The 15985-nt window shown below is 48.1% G+C and overlaps 2 protein-coding genes across 2 annotated transcripts; both read left to right on the top strand.

Annotated features, from left to right (window-relative positions):
- Positions 1–332: 332 nt before the first annotated feature.
- F5891DRAFT_979385 (uncharacterized protein) lies at positions 333–2218 on the top strand (the record flags this gene model as incomplete). The annotated part of the gene is made up of 8 exons (XM_041376881.1): positions 333–812; positions 866–958; positions 1007–1162; positions 1495–1526; positions 1794–1832; positions 1883–1976; positions 2007–2071; positions 2092–2218. The coding sequence occupies 8 exons, from the start codon at positions 333–335 to the stop codon at positions 2216–2218; spliced, it is 1086 nt and encodes a 361-aa protein (XP_041227134.1).
- Positions 2219–4223: 2005 nt separating this feature from the next.
- F5891DRAFT_931587 (uncharacterized protein) lies at positions 4224–4884 on the top strand (the record flags this gene model as incomplete). The annotated part of the gene is made up of 2 exons (XM_041373967.1): positions 4224–4580; positions 4675–4884. Coding segments are annotated over 2 exons (567 nt in total), but the record flags the coding sequence as incomplete, so codon positions are not given.
- Positions 4885–15985: the final 11101 nt, after the last annotated feature.

Below are 15985 nucleotides of genomic sequence, written 5' to 3'. Positions count from 1 at the left end.
TAATTGCCAGCTCATTAACTCGCAGCCTATTTGTATAATGACTCTATTTGTTTTAGTAAACTTTTGTTCATGATTCCATGGTGATCATTTTGCTGACTTTTGTGTTCGGTTTTTTCATGAGCAACTTAGGGCCAATCTTATATTACAGTCGTCTATTAAAATCCATTGTACTTTCTATTCTCATCTTTTTTGTCATCGCCGTCCTGGACAACGTATTTGTTGATCCATAATTGGTTATTGTTTCAACCCAATATGGCAGTCGAGGTGGTGCCATACTCATAAATCTTGCTAGAAGGTTACCTTCGTTCATACCCGCTCACATCGCCACCGTCATGCGCAACACAACGATACCTGTCTCTCCCTTCTACGACCAAGAGCCTGGTGCTCCACCACCGTTTCCTCCCATGCTTACCAACCAGCTTGAGTTATTTGGAAGTACTCATCACCCAACTATACTCATCTCCAATGAGATTCTCCCTGCCAAAGCTAGCACCATCGTCCCACCTATTCCTGCCCTCAAGGGCACGCCTGAGATCAAACTTGCGGCGCCATCATCCAAGACCAATCGTTGTTTCTCGCCGTACCCGAAGAGAGTCTCATTGGAGCGGTTTTCTTCTCGGTCACCCGTATCTTCCGATTCTTCCGACTCCATTGATTCAGTGTCAGACAGTGGCTCGTCTACTTCGGCCGCAAGTCTATCAGAAGACTCAAAGATACCCAAGCCCCCTGGCGAACCTGGTCGTCCGGGGTGGGGAGGATACACGCTCCAGGAGAGTTTAAACTGGAGTCCAAAGGCATACACGAAATTCAAGGTTAGTGACATGTTCTCACTGCGGTCTGCTGCTTACTAAATCAACACCTCAAGAAATCTATGCACCACCTTGTCGAGGAACATCTCAATACCACAAAGTGCACCTCTTCCCAAAGCCCTGCGCTCCTGAGATATGTGCGCGACAAAGTCAGTACACCTTCTATGGCGATCATCCACAATCTCATGATCTATTAGGCTGTTGATGCTTTCCCCGACCTAGACAACTACAGTAGTTGCTGGCCAGTGAATGATATCATCATGATGCGTCTGAAATACACGTCAGGACGTGCTAGGCAGAAGGAAGCAGGGATGGCTTTGGGCAAGAGCAAGAGGAAGACACATACATCGCCTGTGAGCTCTATTATTATTGCGAAGGTCAGGGCTAATGCTAATCTACAGGCCACTTGATTCATCCTGTCCCCTATATCAATATCATAAATTACTCCATAGAAAATGTCAGCATGATATTTGTTGGGACCTAGTCTCGAATAAGGGCACGTTGAGCAAAAATTAAGTGGAGTGATAGACGTAGGGATGCATGTAGAAAGACCTGAACTCGAGTTACGACTCAGCCGTTGATGGGTCATTCCTGACACGACGGTATGTACTGTCGTAAATCATTTCTCTTAATAGCTACCTCCCTCCCTTTTACTGAATTCAACCTTGCTACTCTGACCCCACAGGCCCACCGATCGTTGACCAGCCATCTACGACGGTATGTACCATCGTGTGCGTTATCCTGTGGTCACTGTTATAACGTCCCTCGTTGTTTGCATATCCTTCATGACAGCGCCCTCTGGGCGAACCTCATTCATTATTTACTACAATCATTATACAATCACTTTCAAGTATCAAACTACCGCCTCGTGAAACCTGGAAACCAGCCGATGGTTGAGCCGAGTGCTTAGTGGCTTCACAAACGTGAGAGTGCATGGGATCCTTGCTCGAAAATGATGTTTAATGTATCGTGTAAATCTGACAGGTACCAGATCAATGAGGGCTTGAAGAAGACGCAAAACTGGTAAATGTGTCTCCCTTCATGTAGGGTAACAAAACAATTATGCACGTAAGGCTGCACGGCAGCATAATTCAGGAGGCTCTCAACAACGGGAAAGCGTTGGGCTTTGTGCAAGCGATTGGAGCATCGCGTCAACATAGTGACCTGGTGAGGTTTACTCCCTGACACAGAATACAGCCTACAACGCAAATGGAGCTCTGGAGTCTTATACAGCTGTCAGCGAGGATCAGGAGTGAGGTGAGGTAACTTACAAACGATGTAGGGAAGATATACCCGCGAGTGTTGACCATTGCAGCAAAGGAATGACAAAAATAAGTGACAAGGCGACCAGCGCTAAGGATAACGTGAGGGAATGGGCGATGAAAGTGAGCGATGAAAGTGGGCGATGAAAGTTGGATTTTATAGTAGTCCCCCTTTGAACCGAGCACACCAACCACACACCCACCATACACAACTTTGAACCGAGCATGACTTTGAACCGAGCACATCGCACACGACAATAGCTATTGTCTTGATTAACCAGGATATTAACTACGACAATAAACAATAAGTGTTGACTTGTGACTTTTTGAACTCAAATTAATTCAAAGCCAAACCTAATATATTCCTTGTTCAATCTCAATCCCGACTCATGACCGATAAGTGCGCGATAAGGCTGCATATAAAGTAAAGACATATACGTCCAAACCTAAATCACAATTCCTATTGCCATGTCAGTATGAATGTGCTTTCTTCCGGAAGATGTTCAAACATACAACAATGTAGGCTTATTTGACGATGCCATGGAAGACGATACAAGTCAGCCTTCCAATATGATCGTCAATACGGTACCTCCAATTAGATCAAGCGGGGAGATAGACCAGATGGACCTTGAAGAGACTGTAGAGGATGTCACAAGCCCGCCCGCCACAAGGATGGTTCTTGACAAGAGGGAAAGGCTGCATGTACAACAAAAGCAGGTCGTCGATAAGGTACGACTAGTACAAAAAAGTTAATAACTAGCTCAGTCTATACAGACATCGGACAAGTGTCGCATTAAAGAAGTCGACTACTCAGAGACATTGCGCCAGACCATATACAGTCAAGAGGAGCAGATCAACACTATGAGGCGTGAAATGCAGATGGTTCATAGTATCTTACTGCAAATTACCAATATGTGATGGTGGCCGTAGCAAAATGATATAAAAAAGCAGTGGGAAGCAGCTCTAAGAGAGCGGGAAGAGCAACTAGAAAAGGTCCACCAAGAACTCGAGGTAATTCCTTTGCAGCGTTCAACAGACAATGCATGTTGACATCATGGCATGGCAGGAGAACCACGCTCAGCAGCAAGAGAACCGCGCCCAACAGCAGAAGCAACTTGAAGATTATATCAGAGAAAGTCGCGAAACACTCAGCCAGGCGAATCACGAGGCAATAGACGCTGGCATGCATAAAATCCTGGAGGAAACTTGCAAGCGATTTACACAAGAATTGAGGCGGCGAAAAGCAGAGCTGGGTGAAGAACTGGCCAGGCGAGAGGAAGAATTAAGGAAAAGGAAAGAAGAAGAGGTGAGCTAAACAACTTAACAAGAAAATGGTTCATGACGATCAAGGTAGTGTCGAGAACAATCGAGTGCCATCTTCACGGAGATGGAAAGGAGACTACAGCTTGAAATTGAGAAGTTGAAGGTGAGAATGTTGTTTCATAAACTTACAGGCAATATGCTGAAATCTGCTTGAATGCACTCCAGGCAGAAAAAGAGAGCGAGCTGGCCAGGATGGAACAACGATTTGCCAGGCGTCACAGGGTACAGGACAATGATATAGAAATTGATAATGACCCCCCTCTGCGGAGAGACACAGGGCAGTCATCCACACCATCTGCAAAACCGTCGTTAGGTACCCCATGCCTTGATGTGATTAGAAGGATAAAGAGAACTCGTGGAGTATCATGCAGGACTTGCCTTGTATCAATAGTAGCAGAGGTAAGGGTCTGATGCTGTTGGCTGCGATACAAGATTTGACGACAGTAGGTGAACACCGAGGAAGTCCCTCGTGAATCATCCGAAGAAGATGTACCACCACCTGAGCAGCACAATCCATCGCCTCGTGCCAGCCTCAGCATGGAGGACGCAATCGCAAGAGGTGTGGAGGCTGCACTGAGATGCGTTCTCATTGACAAAGAATTTTCGGGTCTCAAAAAGCGCAGTCCCCGGAGGAGAAAGACAGAGGAGGAAGAAGTACAGCGTGAAAAGGCAAGCGAATCAAACTACGAAAGAGACTTCCTGCTGGTAAGCCCAACATCATATAGAAGCTCCCACACTTATGGCGAAGTAGGGAGAAGTGTGGCGTCTCTTCAAAGATATGTTCAACATTTCTCAAGATGCTGATTTCATAGCCCATGAGGCAGCTCGTCGTGAGGATGTGTATTCATATGAATATGAAGATGGCCCAGGTCCTGATCTGAAAAACCTCACATTCGATACCAAGAACGGGTCCAAAACCCCCTGGAATAGTAGAATCATTGATCTGCTACTTGGAGAATTACGGAGAAGGGGCGATGAAGAGAGGTGGCCATTCGCCAGGTCAGAGGCGTATTTCAGGAAAATTCTTCGAGATCGCTACAAGCGACTGCGTATGGTCTGGACATGTGCCCAGCCTAAGGTCACAGCAAAGGGTGTGCTGGAAACTCCCGCAGAGGTAGAGGAGAGGTTAATCACGAAGAAGGACAAATTATTGAAGGTGACTCGTCAAACGACACGTCGCAGAAATGTATGCTTGCAATATCCAGATGGTTCTAGCACTGATACTTTCTCAGAAATATCTCCGTAGAGCAACAGTTCTTGACCATCTCGTTAAGCAGAAGACCGATGATAAAGAAGAGGACCTCCCAGCGTGGCAGTGGCTTCAGCAACTAGTGAAGACGTTGGGAGAATGTGGTATGAGTTCGGAAGAGAGCGATTTGGAGAATGATATTGAAACAGTCCTTCGGGTCAAGAACATGGTATGGTGTCGTGCAGTAGAACGCGAATTGGATATCGTCGATCACCAGAGGCTTGCGGATGACAATATATTCGCCCCCCAAGGCTCAAAGCCAATGAAAAGGATACGCGCAGCTGGGAATCCGAAGACCTCCAGGGTACCAGCTGAGGAATTGCCAAAAGCCTTGTATAGCGAAGAATGGCTCATGGGCCTCAGCAAACGTCAGGTCGAGAAGTTATCAATCTCAGACAAAAGATTCAAATGGATGCAGGTTGCGGTAGTGTAGTGTATGTATTGTATGTATGCTCCAAAGGATGTAAATCAATAATCAATGTGTCAGGTAACAAAAGGATGACTCGATGACACGACGGTACATACCGTTGTGTGAGAGATGAGACCATCGAACTTGGAGGTAGGCAATGAAAGGACATGCGACGGTACATACGGCGGTTCATGCCAGGAGTGATGTGGAAAGTAAGGAAAGTACGTCGAAGGTCAAGGGTAGAATCATATTAGGAGAGGTCGGATTATCAGATTCAAAGTGACTACAAAAAGATGAGCACATAGTGCTACAAGTAGTAATACAGGAGTCGCTAAAACAAAAGATCAAGAACCTAGGTAAACAAAAACCCGCAAAACAATTGGGAGCTGAATATAAATATGTTGCGAGCAGGCAACTGACTGCCAGAAAAATTCGCTTGACTGAGGTGCTTGAAGGACTGCTTGTCGTCGCCCGGTAACTGCGTCGACCACAGGGTTTTAGCTGAGCTGAAAATGGTCAGGCGAGGACAATAACCCGACACTTCTCAGCAGTACAGACCACTGGGTAGTGGGAGGAAGACTTGGACTCGACTCAGACTCGGCAGTACATACCACCGAGCATTCAGAGTTGATCAGTCGAAAAGGACTTGGAGGTGGTTGTGTTGAGGCTTGTTGATTGCATAAGTTAGGCTTTAGTCACGTGAGTGCAGTTTACTGCTCTCAGCGTAGTAGTCATCCTTTATTGTCCTGGCACGATGGTATGTACTGTCGTGTTGTCACTCGCCTCTGTTTCTTCCATTTCTATGAGGAGCCGACTTCGACTGCTGGGGCCTCATCTATCATCGATAATATTTGGCATGACGGTATGTACTGTCATGCCATCCTTTCGTCGCCTGCCTCCACTGGACCTTTATTCCATTTCCGTTCCCGTGTGGCTACGCTCCTTCTGGCAAATACTCAGAATGTTCATCCGCATTCGTTTATCATTATCGGCGCCCATGTAAGTAGGCACGTTGTACTTTGTCGCCTTGCTTTCCTTGTAAATTTTACGTTGTTGTGAGTCGCCCCCACTTTGTCCTTGTTCTTTTATCGTATTTAAATGGTCATCCCAGTCTTTACTCTTCTAGACTTAACCATCACCCATAGACGACGGTACATACTGTCGTCATTCACCTGATGCCTGCATCCCGTCCATCGCTCAAACAATGCATGTGTCAGGAGTGTATTACCAGGGGCGGATGCGACGAATCAGGCGCACCAAAAGGAGTGTTGATGGCAGAACACTTAATCACTGCTCATGTCCAGTGTGTAAAGGCTGAACATGCTGAGCCCGCGGCTATCACCTCTAATCTTTCCGCATGCACCACCGCTGGCAGCAGCATCGCTCCATCCCATGTCTGTGTTCTGGCGGATGAACTCGGGTGGTTAACATTGTCACCACCATTGAAGTCAACCTGCAAGGGTGCTGGCGAGAAAGTATCCAAGAAGGAACGCGATCGGCGAACCATGAGGGCATTAGATGTCCTTGACAACATCGAGTCCCGAATTCAACGGATCTTCTGCTTGCTACTGGATTCTGGTAACCTTAATGATGCTGGCCGCGAGGTACCTTTGCTTCGCAAAGCTGTCGAGAATGTCAGTCGATGGGCAGATGTCATAATGGCACGAAAGCAGGCAATCATCACTCAGATTGATGACTTGGCCGCCCAGATCAGCAGGCATAAGCTGTCTGACGATGTGCTGGTACCCATCGAGATTAATACCGGTAAGCAACGAGCATGTGGGTCACGGGTTCTTTGCTTATTGTACGATAGATACCTTTCAGGTTTCAGTTGATCGATCAGATGAAATCAGCCAAGTTGTCTTATTACTTTGCATCGCATGTAGGGTTATCATGGGAATGAGCAGGAGTAGCTGCGATTTGATTGTGAAGATTATCATCATCATACTGTTCCTTGCATTTCGGAAGTCGGACGGTAGTCTTAGCTCATCACACGAAAACATCCTCAAGCAGATCCCATTAACATCAGAAAGCGCGGAGGCAAAATTCCACCTTACCGGGACAACCATCCTGTATGCCGTTTGCAGTTGTCATTGCACCTACGCGCCGATTTATGCGCCAGGCTCAACCACCCCAACATACCCCAAATGTTGCACACATTGTCCTACTCCCGAGACCGAATGTGGCGAAGATTTACTTGTCGGCGCTGACGGAGAACCCAGGCCCAAGAAGATTTTCTTGTACCACGACTTCAAAGATTATCTTGCTAGTCTCCTCTTGCGTAGAGATATCGAGGCTGTAATGGATCAGGTGTGCGATGATCTCATGGAATCCATTAACTCTCCTCATCCACCCTTCATCAAAAATCCATTTGAATCTCAATTCCTCCGTCAGTTTGGTGGCCCGGAGCCAGGCTTGCTTTTTGTTGACAGAGGAGAGGAAGGGTGCTATCCCTTCGCCCTTTTTGTGGACTTCTTCAATCCGGAAGGGTTGAATATACGCGGAGCTAGCACATCCTGTGGAATCATCTCCATGGCGTGCTTGAATCTACTGTTGGATATTAGATACAAGCCGGAGAACATGTATGTTGCAGGCATCATCCCAGGTCCGAAGCAGCCATCACTAGAAAATCTCAACCACTACATCCGACCGCTCATCAACGACTTAGTAGACGCATGGAAGTGCGGTGTCAAATTCTCCAAAACTGCCTGTTACCCTGACGGCCGCGTTACTCGAAGTGCCGTTGCCCTGGTTGTTTGTGACCTTCCTGCTGCTCGACATATCACTTCTCTGGCCGGAGTTAGTAGTCATTTTTACTGTAGTGCATGTGATTGCTACCACAAGTCTACTTATGGAAGAGTAGACTTCGAGAATTGGAAACCTTGCAATAGAGACGGTCTCCGAGTATATGCGGAGCAGTGGAGAGACACTGCCATGTCTGGTGAACGTGAAACATTGTTCAAGGCTCACGGTGTGCGTTATTCCAAGCTTTGGCATCTACCATACTGGGACCCCTCTTGGCAACTGGTTGTTGATCCGATGCACTGCCTATTGGAAGGCTTAGTTCCTCACCACACTCGTAATCTACTTGGTTTGACTTCAAGGTCAACCGCATCGACTTCTGTCATTCCTGCATTTACGTATGATTTTGGCGAAGTGCCTCCTGGGACAATGACGTCGAAGGAAATGACACAGATATCTGTGATCCAGACTCTCCTTGTTTCCCAGATGAGTATTTCCGACGAAGAGGCTTGTTATAACAAGCTGAAGGACTCTCTGTTGCACAAGAATACGGAACCATTGAAGTTCGTCTGCAATACCCTGGGTTGTATGCCAAGTAAAGCTGGTAGAACATTTAAGATAGATTATGTTAAAGTCCTCCTCGACTGGGTAAGTTCTTCGCCATCATGTTTACTGTCCTGAGTTTCCTAATGCTCATATACAGCGTCATGGAAAGCCTTTAGCTGCTCCCCAAGACGAACCTCAGTTTGGGACAGCAAAAGTGCTTGGACGTATTTGCGACGTCATTCGAGATACATCTGTCCCCACTTGGCTTGGTTCAGTCCCTAGTAATTTTGGAGAGGCATCTGCTGGGACGCTTAAAGCTGATGAGTGGCGATCACTCATCATGGTCTACCTTCCTATTTCCCTTGTGAGCTTGTGGGGAGCCGTACCTCACATTCTTCCGATGAACTCACTGTCCACCTCAAAGTTGTTCTTGATCACACTATGGAACTTGTCGGTGTGGTGTATATTGCATGTGCACGAACCATGACTGCAAGACGAGCGAAAGCGTATCGCTCGTACATCTCTGGTTATGTCGGAAAGTTGAAGGAGATCCATCCTACCTTCTCTCTCCGCCCAAATCACCATGCGTCTTTCCACTTATACGACTATCTACTCCTATTCGGGCCCGCCCACTCGTGGTGGAGTTTTCCCTTTGAGCGTCTGATTGGAATACTTCAACGTCTCCCCGTAAATCACAAATTTGGTGAGCCCTTATTATACGGAATGAAAAAAGTAGACTGATATCTTGTCAGGGGAGCTTGAGAACACAATGCTTTGTTCGTATATCAAGGCTACTAGGTTTTGCCATTGGCTTGCTCGACCGGACTGTCCGCCTGCTATCCAAGAGTGCAGGGTCCTTTTCGATAAAGTATATGCCCCAAAGGGTGCTATAGATCCCCACCAAGAGCTTGCTGAAGATCCTATGGATGATGTCGTCCAGGTGCCTGACTCGGCAATGACCAGTGCAGTGCCTGAGGATTTATATACCCTTATCTGACGGCAAAAAGCAGTATTACGGGCCTCACTCAAGTTTGATGGTATTATTTACAGCAGGGCATCTACGCACCTGGGAAACAGCCAGATTCTGTTCTATCCCGACAGAGATAGATCGTTGACCCCTGTCCCCGCTAGTATCATATATATCTATGGTACGACGACAGGAGAAATGTCGTTTGCTGTACAGCGACATCTCCCGCTGGATATTCACAATGACCCCTTCTCGATGTATCCCGATTTTCTGGCCAAGTTGTACTCGACAAACTTACAGAGTAGTCTCGAAAAAGTCAAGGTGTCCTGGGTAGTTGGCCAGTTTGCACGGTGGGCGGTTTCTGACTCTCATGCAGTAATTTTATCCCTATCTCGCGATTGACAGATTTAGCTAAACCCTCTCAATGATTCATACTGACGATTGTATCTTTTGTATCGTATTGTATCGTATTGTATCGTATTGTATCGTATTGTATCGTATTGTATCGTATCGGTGTCATATGTTATTACTAGATATCCATGATAATAACAGTGTATATTTGAATTCTCGCATATCTGCAAATGTCATACACGAGGTAACAAGTTCAGGTGGTAAGCAGGCGACGAATGAGTTATGTGTGGGCAATGGTCAGGCAATGGGCGGGTGTTTCATTTCGTCTGCAGACAAAACTTGAAGTTTTGTCATCATATTTTGCCACCGGTGTAAACTTCAAATTTTCAGGGTGTCCTAATTGTCAGACAAAACTTGATAAATAAGCAGGCATATAGTCATGTCCCAAATTTCATGTTTTGTCTGCTGTTTTAGGTCTGAATTAAACTTCAAATTTGAGCACACGCAGAGAATTGGATTAAATTTCTTATTGTTGTTGACATATAGTCGGTGGGAATATGGTTGCCAATGCTTGAAATTTTGTATGTCGTCCAAAACATTACCAAAATTTGAAGTTATGTCCCCATCTTTATGTCGGTTTAAATTTCAAATATTTTCTTCACATTTGGTATGACATAAAAACATCTCCTAAATATCGATAACCCCGATGTGTCAGACACAAACATGCTCATTTTTCTGTCAATGGACGTGTCGTGGGAATTGATTACGTACACAACTGAGACATTTACGATTCACTAGAGGTACTCAGAGTAAAAATTTAAACGTCGCTAATCGTCGCTAATCGTCGCTAAAGTCGCTAAATGTCGCTAACTCTCGGTTAGAGATGGACAAAACTCGAGCAGTAAGACTCGGCATATGCATCGGCACGATGTCGGACATTCAAACGACACTTAGTGAAACGAAAGTAGCATAGGCAAAGTAGATAAGATTTCAAGAAAAAAAATACTAAGTCGATATCTACATGTAACAGTGAGGGTACGTGCTGTAAAGTAAAAAATCTACTGCTGCGTGCATCAATAAAATTGGAACGATCCTCGTCAACTGGAGGAGGATGGCACAAGGTGGTATGAGACGCCCGAAGACGCGGAAGGTGTTTGAGGAGTTTCGGAGGGAGTGCCTGGCGTGATAGAAGCGCTTGGCGGTTCTGTGAGGAGGTGCGCTGCGCGCGAGTTGAGTGCTGCGTGAGGGAGTGCTTGGCGTGTTGGAAGCGCTTAGGGGTTCGGTGAGGGAGTAGGGCAGCGTGAAACGCCTGGAGACGCGGAGGGCGTTTGAGAAGGAGTTTCGGAGGGCGGCGGTTGAGAAGGAGTTTCGGAGGGTGTTTGAGAAGGAGTTTCGGAGGGTGTTTGAGAAGGAGTTTCGGAGGGCGGCGGTTGAGAAGGAGTTTGGGAGGGCGGTTGAGAAGGAGTTTCGGAGGGAGTACCTGGCGCGATAGAAGCGCTTGGAGGCTCGGTTAGGGAGGTAGGCAGCGTGAAACGCCTGGAGACGCTGAGGGCGTTTGAGAAGGAGTTTCGGAGGACGGTTGAGAAGGAGTTTGTACGTACCTAGCATGTTAGAAGCCCTTGGCGGTTCGCTGAGGGAGGTGGGCTGCGCGCGAGCGTCGTTGAGTGCTGAGTGAGGGGGTGTGATGATCACGAGGTACATGAGCACAGCAAGCTGAAACACCGGAATTTGCCGAAATTTTCAAACTCCGCCGCAAAGTGCGTCACATATGCCAGGGATAGACAGGAGTTTTGATCCCCTGATTCCCAACATGCCTCGTCAGTCAAAGCGTGCACAAATGCTGCATGACATCGATGTATCTGCACTTGCAGTAGCCACAGCCCGATACCAACATCTTCTGGAGGACGACGAGTCTACTACAGACTCTGCCTCGAGTCTCGACTCTTTCGATCTTACCCGTGACTCAGACCTTGACCTTTTCATGAGCATCATGTTAACCCCTCCATCTCCTCTTTCTCCAGTTTTATCTGGCTTCTCCAGTTCTTCCTCCGACTCTTTCTCTGATGACTCATCTGATGATGACATCAACCATACCACTGCTCACTACGACCGTCTTCAAGATTCCATTGCAAGTCTTCGGGATGAGGTAGAGAGGGCACGTGTGCTCCATAGACCCAGTGAGCCTATCCCACGAGCCTCACAGCTGCACCTCCTTGTCCATTTTGGGGAACATCGCCCTCATCTATTTCGTCGTAAACTACGTGTCGACCCCGAAATTTTCGATGACATCCTCAATCTCATTTCTGGCCACCCCATTTTTCATAACAATTCCAACAACCTCCAGCTTCCTATCTCTATTCAACTTGCTATTTTTCTCAACCGTGTCGGCCACTATGGTAATTCTGCCACTCTCCAGGATGTATCTGAATGGGCTGGTATTAGTGTTGGGTCTGTGGTTAACTGCACCAATCGTATAATGGTTGCACTGCTTGACCAGCATGATGCCTTCATGGGTTTTCCCCCACCTGATTCACAGGACTTTGAGCTTGCTCGGCAATATACTGCACGGGTGACCACTTGCCCTGAGTGGCAGAATGGAGTCCTAGCTGTTGATGGGACATCAATTGACCTGTATGAGACACCTGGATTTTATCACCAGTCTTTTTATGACAGGAAATCCAAATATTCCCTGGGCTGTCAGGTATGTTTTTTTTTTTTTAATTTCATGGTTTAAAATTAAAATAAATTCAAGGCAGTCATTATGCCCCACAATCTTCTCATAGTTGATTATTCTCTTGGTCACCCTGGAAGCATCCATGATGCATACGCATTCAGATCTACTCGTATCTATCAAGAACATGACACACTTCTTCCAGCTGGCCACTGGGTCTGGGCAGACAGTGCTTATCCACTGGACACCTGGTGCATTGCCCCTTTCAAGAAGCCCCGCAATGGACGGCTGACAGCAAATCAGAGGACATTCAATTATCACCTTTCTACAGTTTGTCCCTTTATTTTTCCATTTTTTTCTGATTTAAATTTGATTTATCTAGGTCCGTGTACGAGTGGAGCATGCATTTGCTGCATTGAAAGGGCGGTTTCAATCTCTTCGAGATCTCCGACAGAATATCAATTCAGCAGATGACTTACGGACAGCAGTCCATTGGATTCAGTGTTGTCTGATCCTACACAACATGATCATACGGTTTGAAGAAGAACATGCTCTGACAGAGGACCAGGGATCAGTCAAGTGGTCTTGTCAAGAGGCTAGAAACTTTATGTCTCAAGAGGCAGCTGAAGGACCAGATGGTAATGACCAAGTAGGTGATAGGTTATATGAAGGGACTCCAGGTCATGCTCGTCGTGAGAGGTTGATGGATCTCTTGTTTGACAGCCCTCACTCAAAGGCACAACGTAGACAGGGATAGCAGTTGTAGTTACAAATTTCCACTTGAATATGTTTTCTTGGCTCTGAAGGTGTGATGCTTGACATATGTTTTCTTGGATAAGTAATGTTTGATAACCTGAGGAGATGTTAGATGGTACATATAACATCTCCTCAGGTTATCAAACATTACTTATCCAAGAAAACATATGTCAAGCATCACACCTTCAAAGCCAAGAGGAAACACCATCATGGTCCATTGAAAACTGGTAGTACATGAACTATCAACATAACATGAACAGGACTAATGGTTAACATAACAACATATGTAGTATGAAGGACAGCATGAGATATGTGATGCAAAAGGACAACAGTAAGACTACAACAACACCCTCAAGAGTTAGAACCGCTCATCAAACGTTGGTACTCAATCTTCAGCTGAAGCGCTCTTGCCTCCTCAGCATGCGCATGTGCCAGCGCAGCATGCATCTTCGCCTCCGCTTCGCGGAGGCGAATCTCCGTATCCTTCGCTTCCTGGGAGCGCTGATGAGTGGCGACAGCTTCCTTGTCGCAGTGTACACGCTCCTCGCGCAAAAACTTGTGCTCATTTACCTGACGGGCGAGGTTGTACTTCGCCATGTAACGCTCGTTCTTGAGCTCGCCCCGAGTGATCCGGTCCGACTGGACGCTTCCGATCTCGTCGTTGAGCCGGTTCAGGTCGCCTTGAAGATCCGACCGCACCCGTTTCACCTGCCTCCCTTTCCCCTTGGAGGATGGGAGTTGTGACGTCTGGGAGGTGGAGGCAGGTGCCGACATCGTCGTTTTCGACAGCGAGGAGCCGCTGGACGAGGGTTTTGGCGAGTTGGCGCTGGTCCGGCTTGTCCTCGACACGCGCTTGCCGAAGGCAGCGCGACTATCGTGGAGGGAGGTCTGCGATTTCGGGGGAAGGACGAATGATGATGACTTGGGCGAGGGGGAACGAGATGATGAGGGGGATGCAGACTGACGTGCCCGACGTTTGGAGGCTCTGGGCTTGGGGGGGCTGTTCAAGATGGTGACGTCACCCTCCTCTTCCCAGTAATTTGACGTTACGGGAGGCTGCGGCTGTGGCACGTCGTCGAAGCGAAGGTCCATGTCCATGTCCTCGTCGTATCCGTCGCCGACGTAATTGTTGTCACAATACGTATCGGACTCGGAGGGGGCAGGCGCGGGAGGGTGAGAGCGAGCGATGATGCCGGGATGGGAGGGATGGTACCCGGATGGCGAGGAGGAGGAAGCGAAGGGGGGGACAGTAAAGGGCGCCTGAACAGAGGGCGCAGAGGGCGCAGAGCCAAAGGGCGCCTGGCCAGAGGGCACAGAGCCAAAGGGCGCCTGGCCAGAAGGCGCAGAGCCAAAGGGCGCCTGGCCAGAGGGCACAGAGCCAAAGGGCGCCTGGCCAGAGGGCGCAGAGCCAAAGGGCGCCTGGCCAGAGGGCGCAGAGCCAAAGGGCGCCTGGCCAGAGGGCGCAGAGCCAAAGGGCGCCTGGCCAGAGGGCGCAGAGCCAAAGGGTGCTTGGCCAGATGGCGCAGAGCCAAAGGGCGCCTGGCCAGAGGGCGCAGAGCCAAAGGGCGCTTGGCCAGATGGCGCAGAGCCAAAGGGCGCCTGGCCAGAGGGCGCAGAGCCAAAGGGCGCTTGGCCAGATGGCGCAGAGCCAAAGGGCGCCTGGCCAGAGGGCGCAGAGTTGAAGGGCGCCTGGCCAGAGGGCGCAGAGCCAAAGGACGCCTGGCCAGAGGGCGCAGGGACGAAGGGCGCCTGACCAGAGGTCTGGGCACCTTGGGTGAGAGCGAAGAAGTTAGCAGCGTGATCAGTTCCAGGGCGTGATGAGACGGTCTTGACGGATAGAGCAGGGTTTGTCCCCATGATGGAGAGGAGCTCGTCATACCACGGGAACGTATGTAGTACTTGCGCTGTAATTTTTATTAGTTTAATCTGATTAAATATAAATATAAAAAACATACCGTGCAGATTTTGAGCGACGTCGTTTGGCATGACGCCGGCACCCGTCGAGTTTAATTTGTCGTGACATTCACGAAACCTTTTTTTGAGACTGGAGGGAATGTTAGTACACATGTGAATCGATACGAAAAATCGTACCTCATGATATGATTGTTGGTCGAGTCGCGAAACTTATCCGGCACCTCAGCGTATTGCGCCGCATAGTTAGGATCAGCCTGGAAAACATGGCGGGCGACGACAGAGCAAACCGAGAGTTTATCCTTGCCCGATGGGCGATCACCCTCGGTATGCGATTGTTTCCCGTCCGAAAAGAACAGAACTCGGCAGTCTGCTGGATGGTTGCGGAGGTACTCGATAACCCTCTGGGTGCGAGAGGGGTCCGCCTGCCACTGCACGACGAGCTTGGGTGCCTGGGCAGCATGATCGTTACCTCGAGTACTCCGAGATTTTCCTCGGCCACGGGTGACGGGTCCTTGGTTGTAGTCCATAGATTTGGGCTGCAAACACTTGAGGCGTGCAGAACGACGAGGACGTGGTGGTCGAATGACAGGCATAGTTTTCGAAGTCCGAAACTATGCCGATGTGCCGCATGTCCTATGCGTGTTGTTCCTGCCTGAATTGTCAGTTTCTAACCGAAGTTACCGAGCTTTACCGAGCTTTACCGAAAATTCCCATTTTACTCTGAGTACCATTACTGTCTTTGTTCATTTATTTTCACCGCCTTCAGCCTTCTCCGTACTCTCGACCCAATATTGCCTATCGTCTTTTTTTTTACCTCCGGTGCCCTGTGGTGGGACTCGTACATTGTGATGTCAGCTTAGGCCTGACTGACTGTTATATCCATGAATGGGAGGACTTAGACGAGCCCATGAGAATTCACATGGAAATTGTGAGAGTACAAGAAACGATCAAGGTATTATCGGAGTATCGGAGTCGGGGACTGGCGC

This window comes from Suillus fuscotomentosus (genome assembly GCF_016647785.1).
Source record: "Suillus fuscotomentosus strain FC203 chromosome Unknown F5891scaffold_21, whole genome shotgun sequence".
Classification (NCBI taxonomy): Eukaryota; Fungi; Basidiomycota; class Agaricomycetes; order Boletales; family Suillaceae; genus Suillus; species Suillus fuscotomentosus.
The sequence above is the reverse complement of the archived record's forward strand: the minus strand, read 5'-3'. Positions and strand labels throughout refer to the sequence as shown.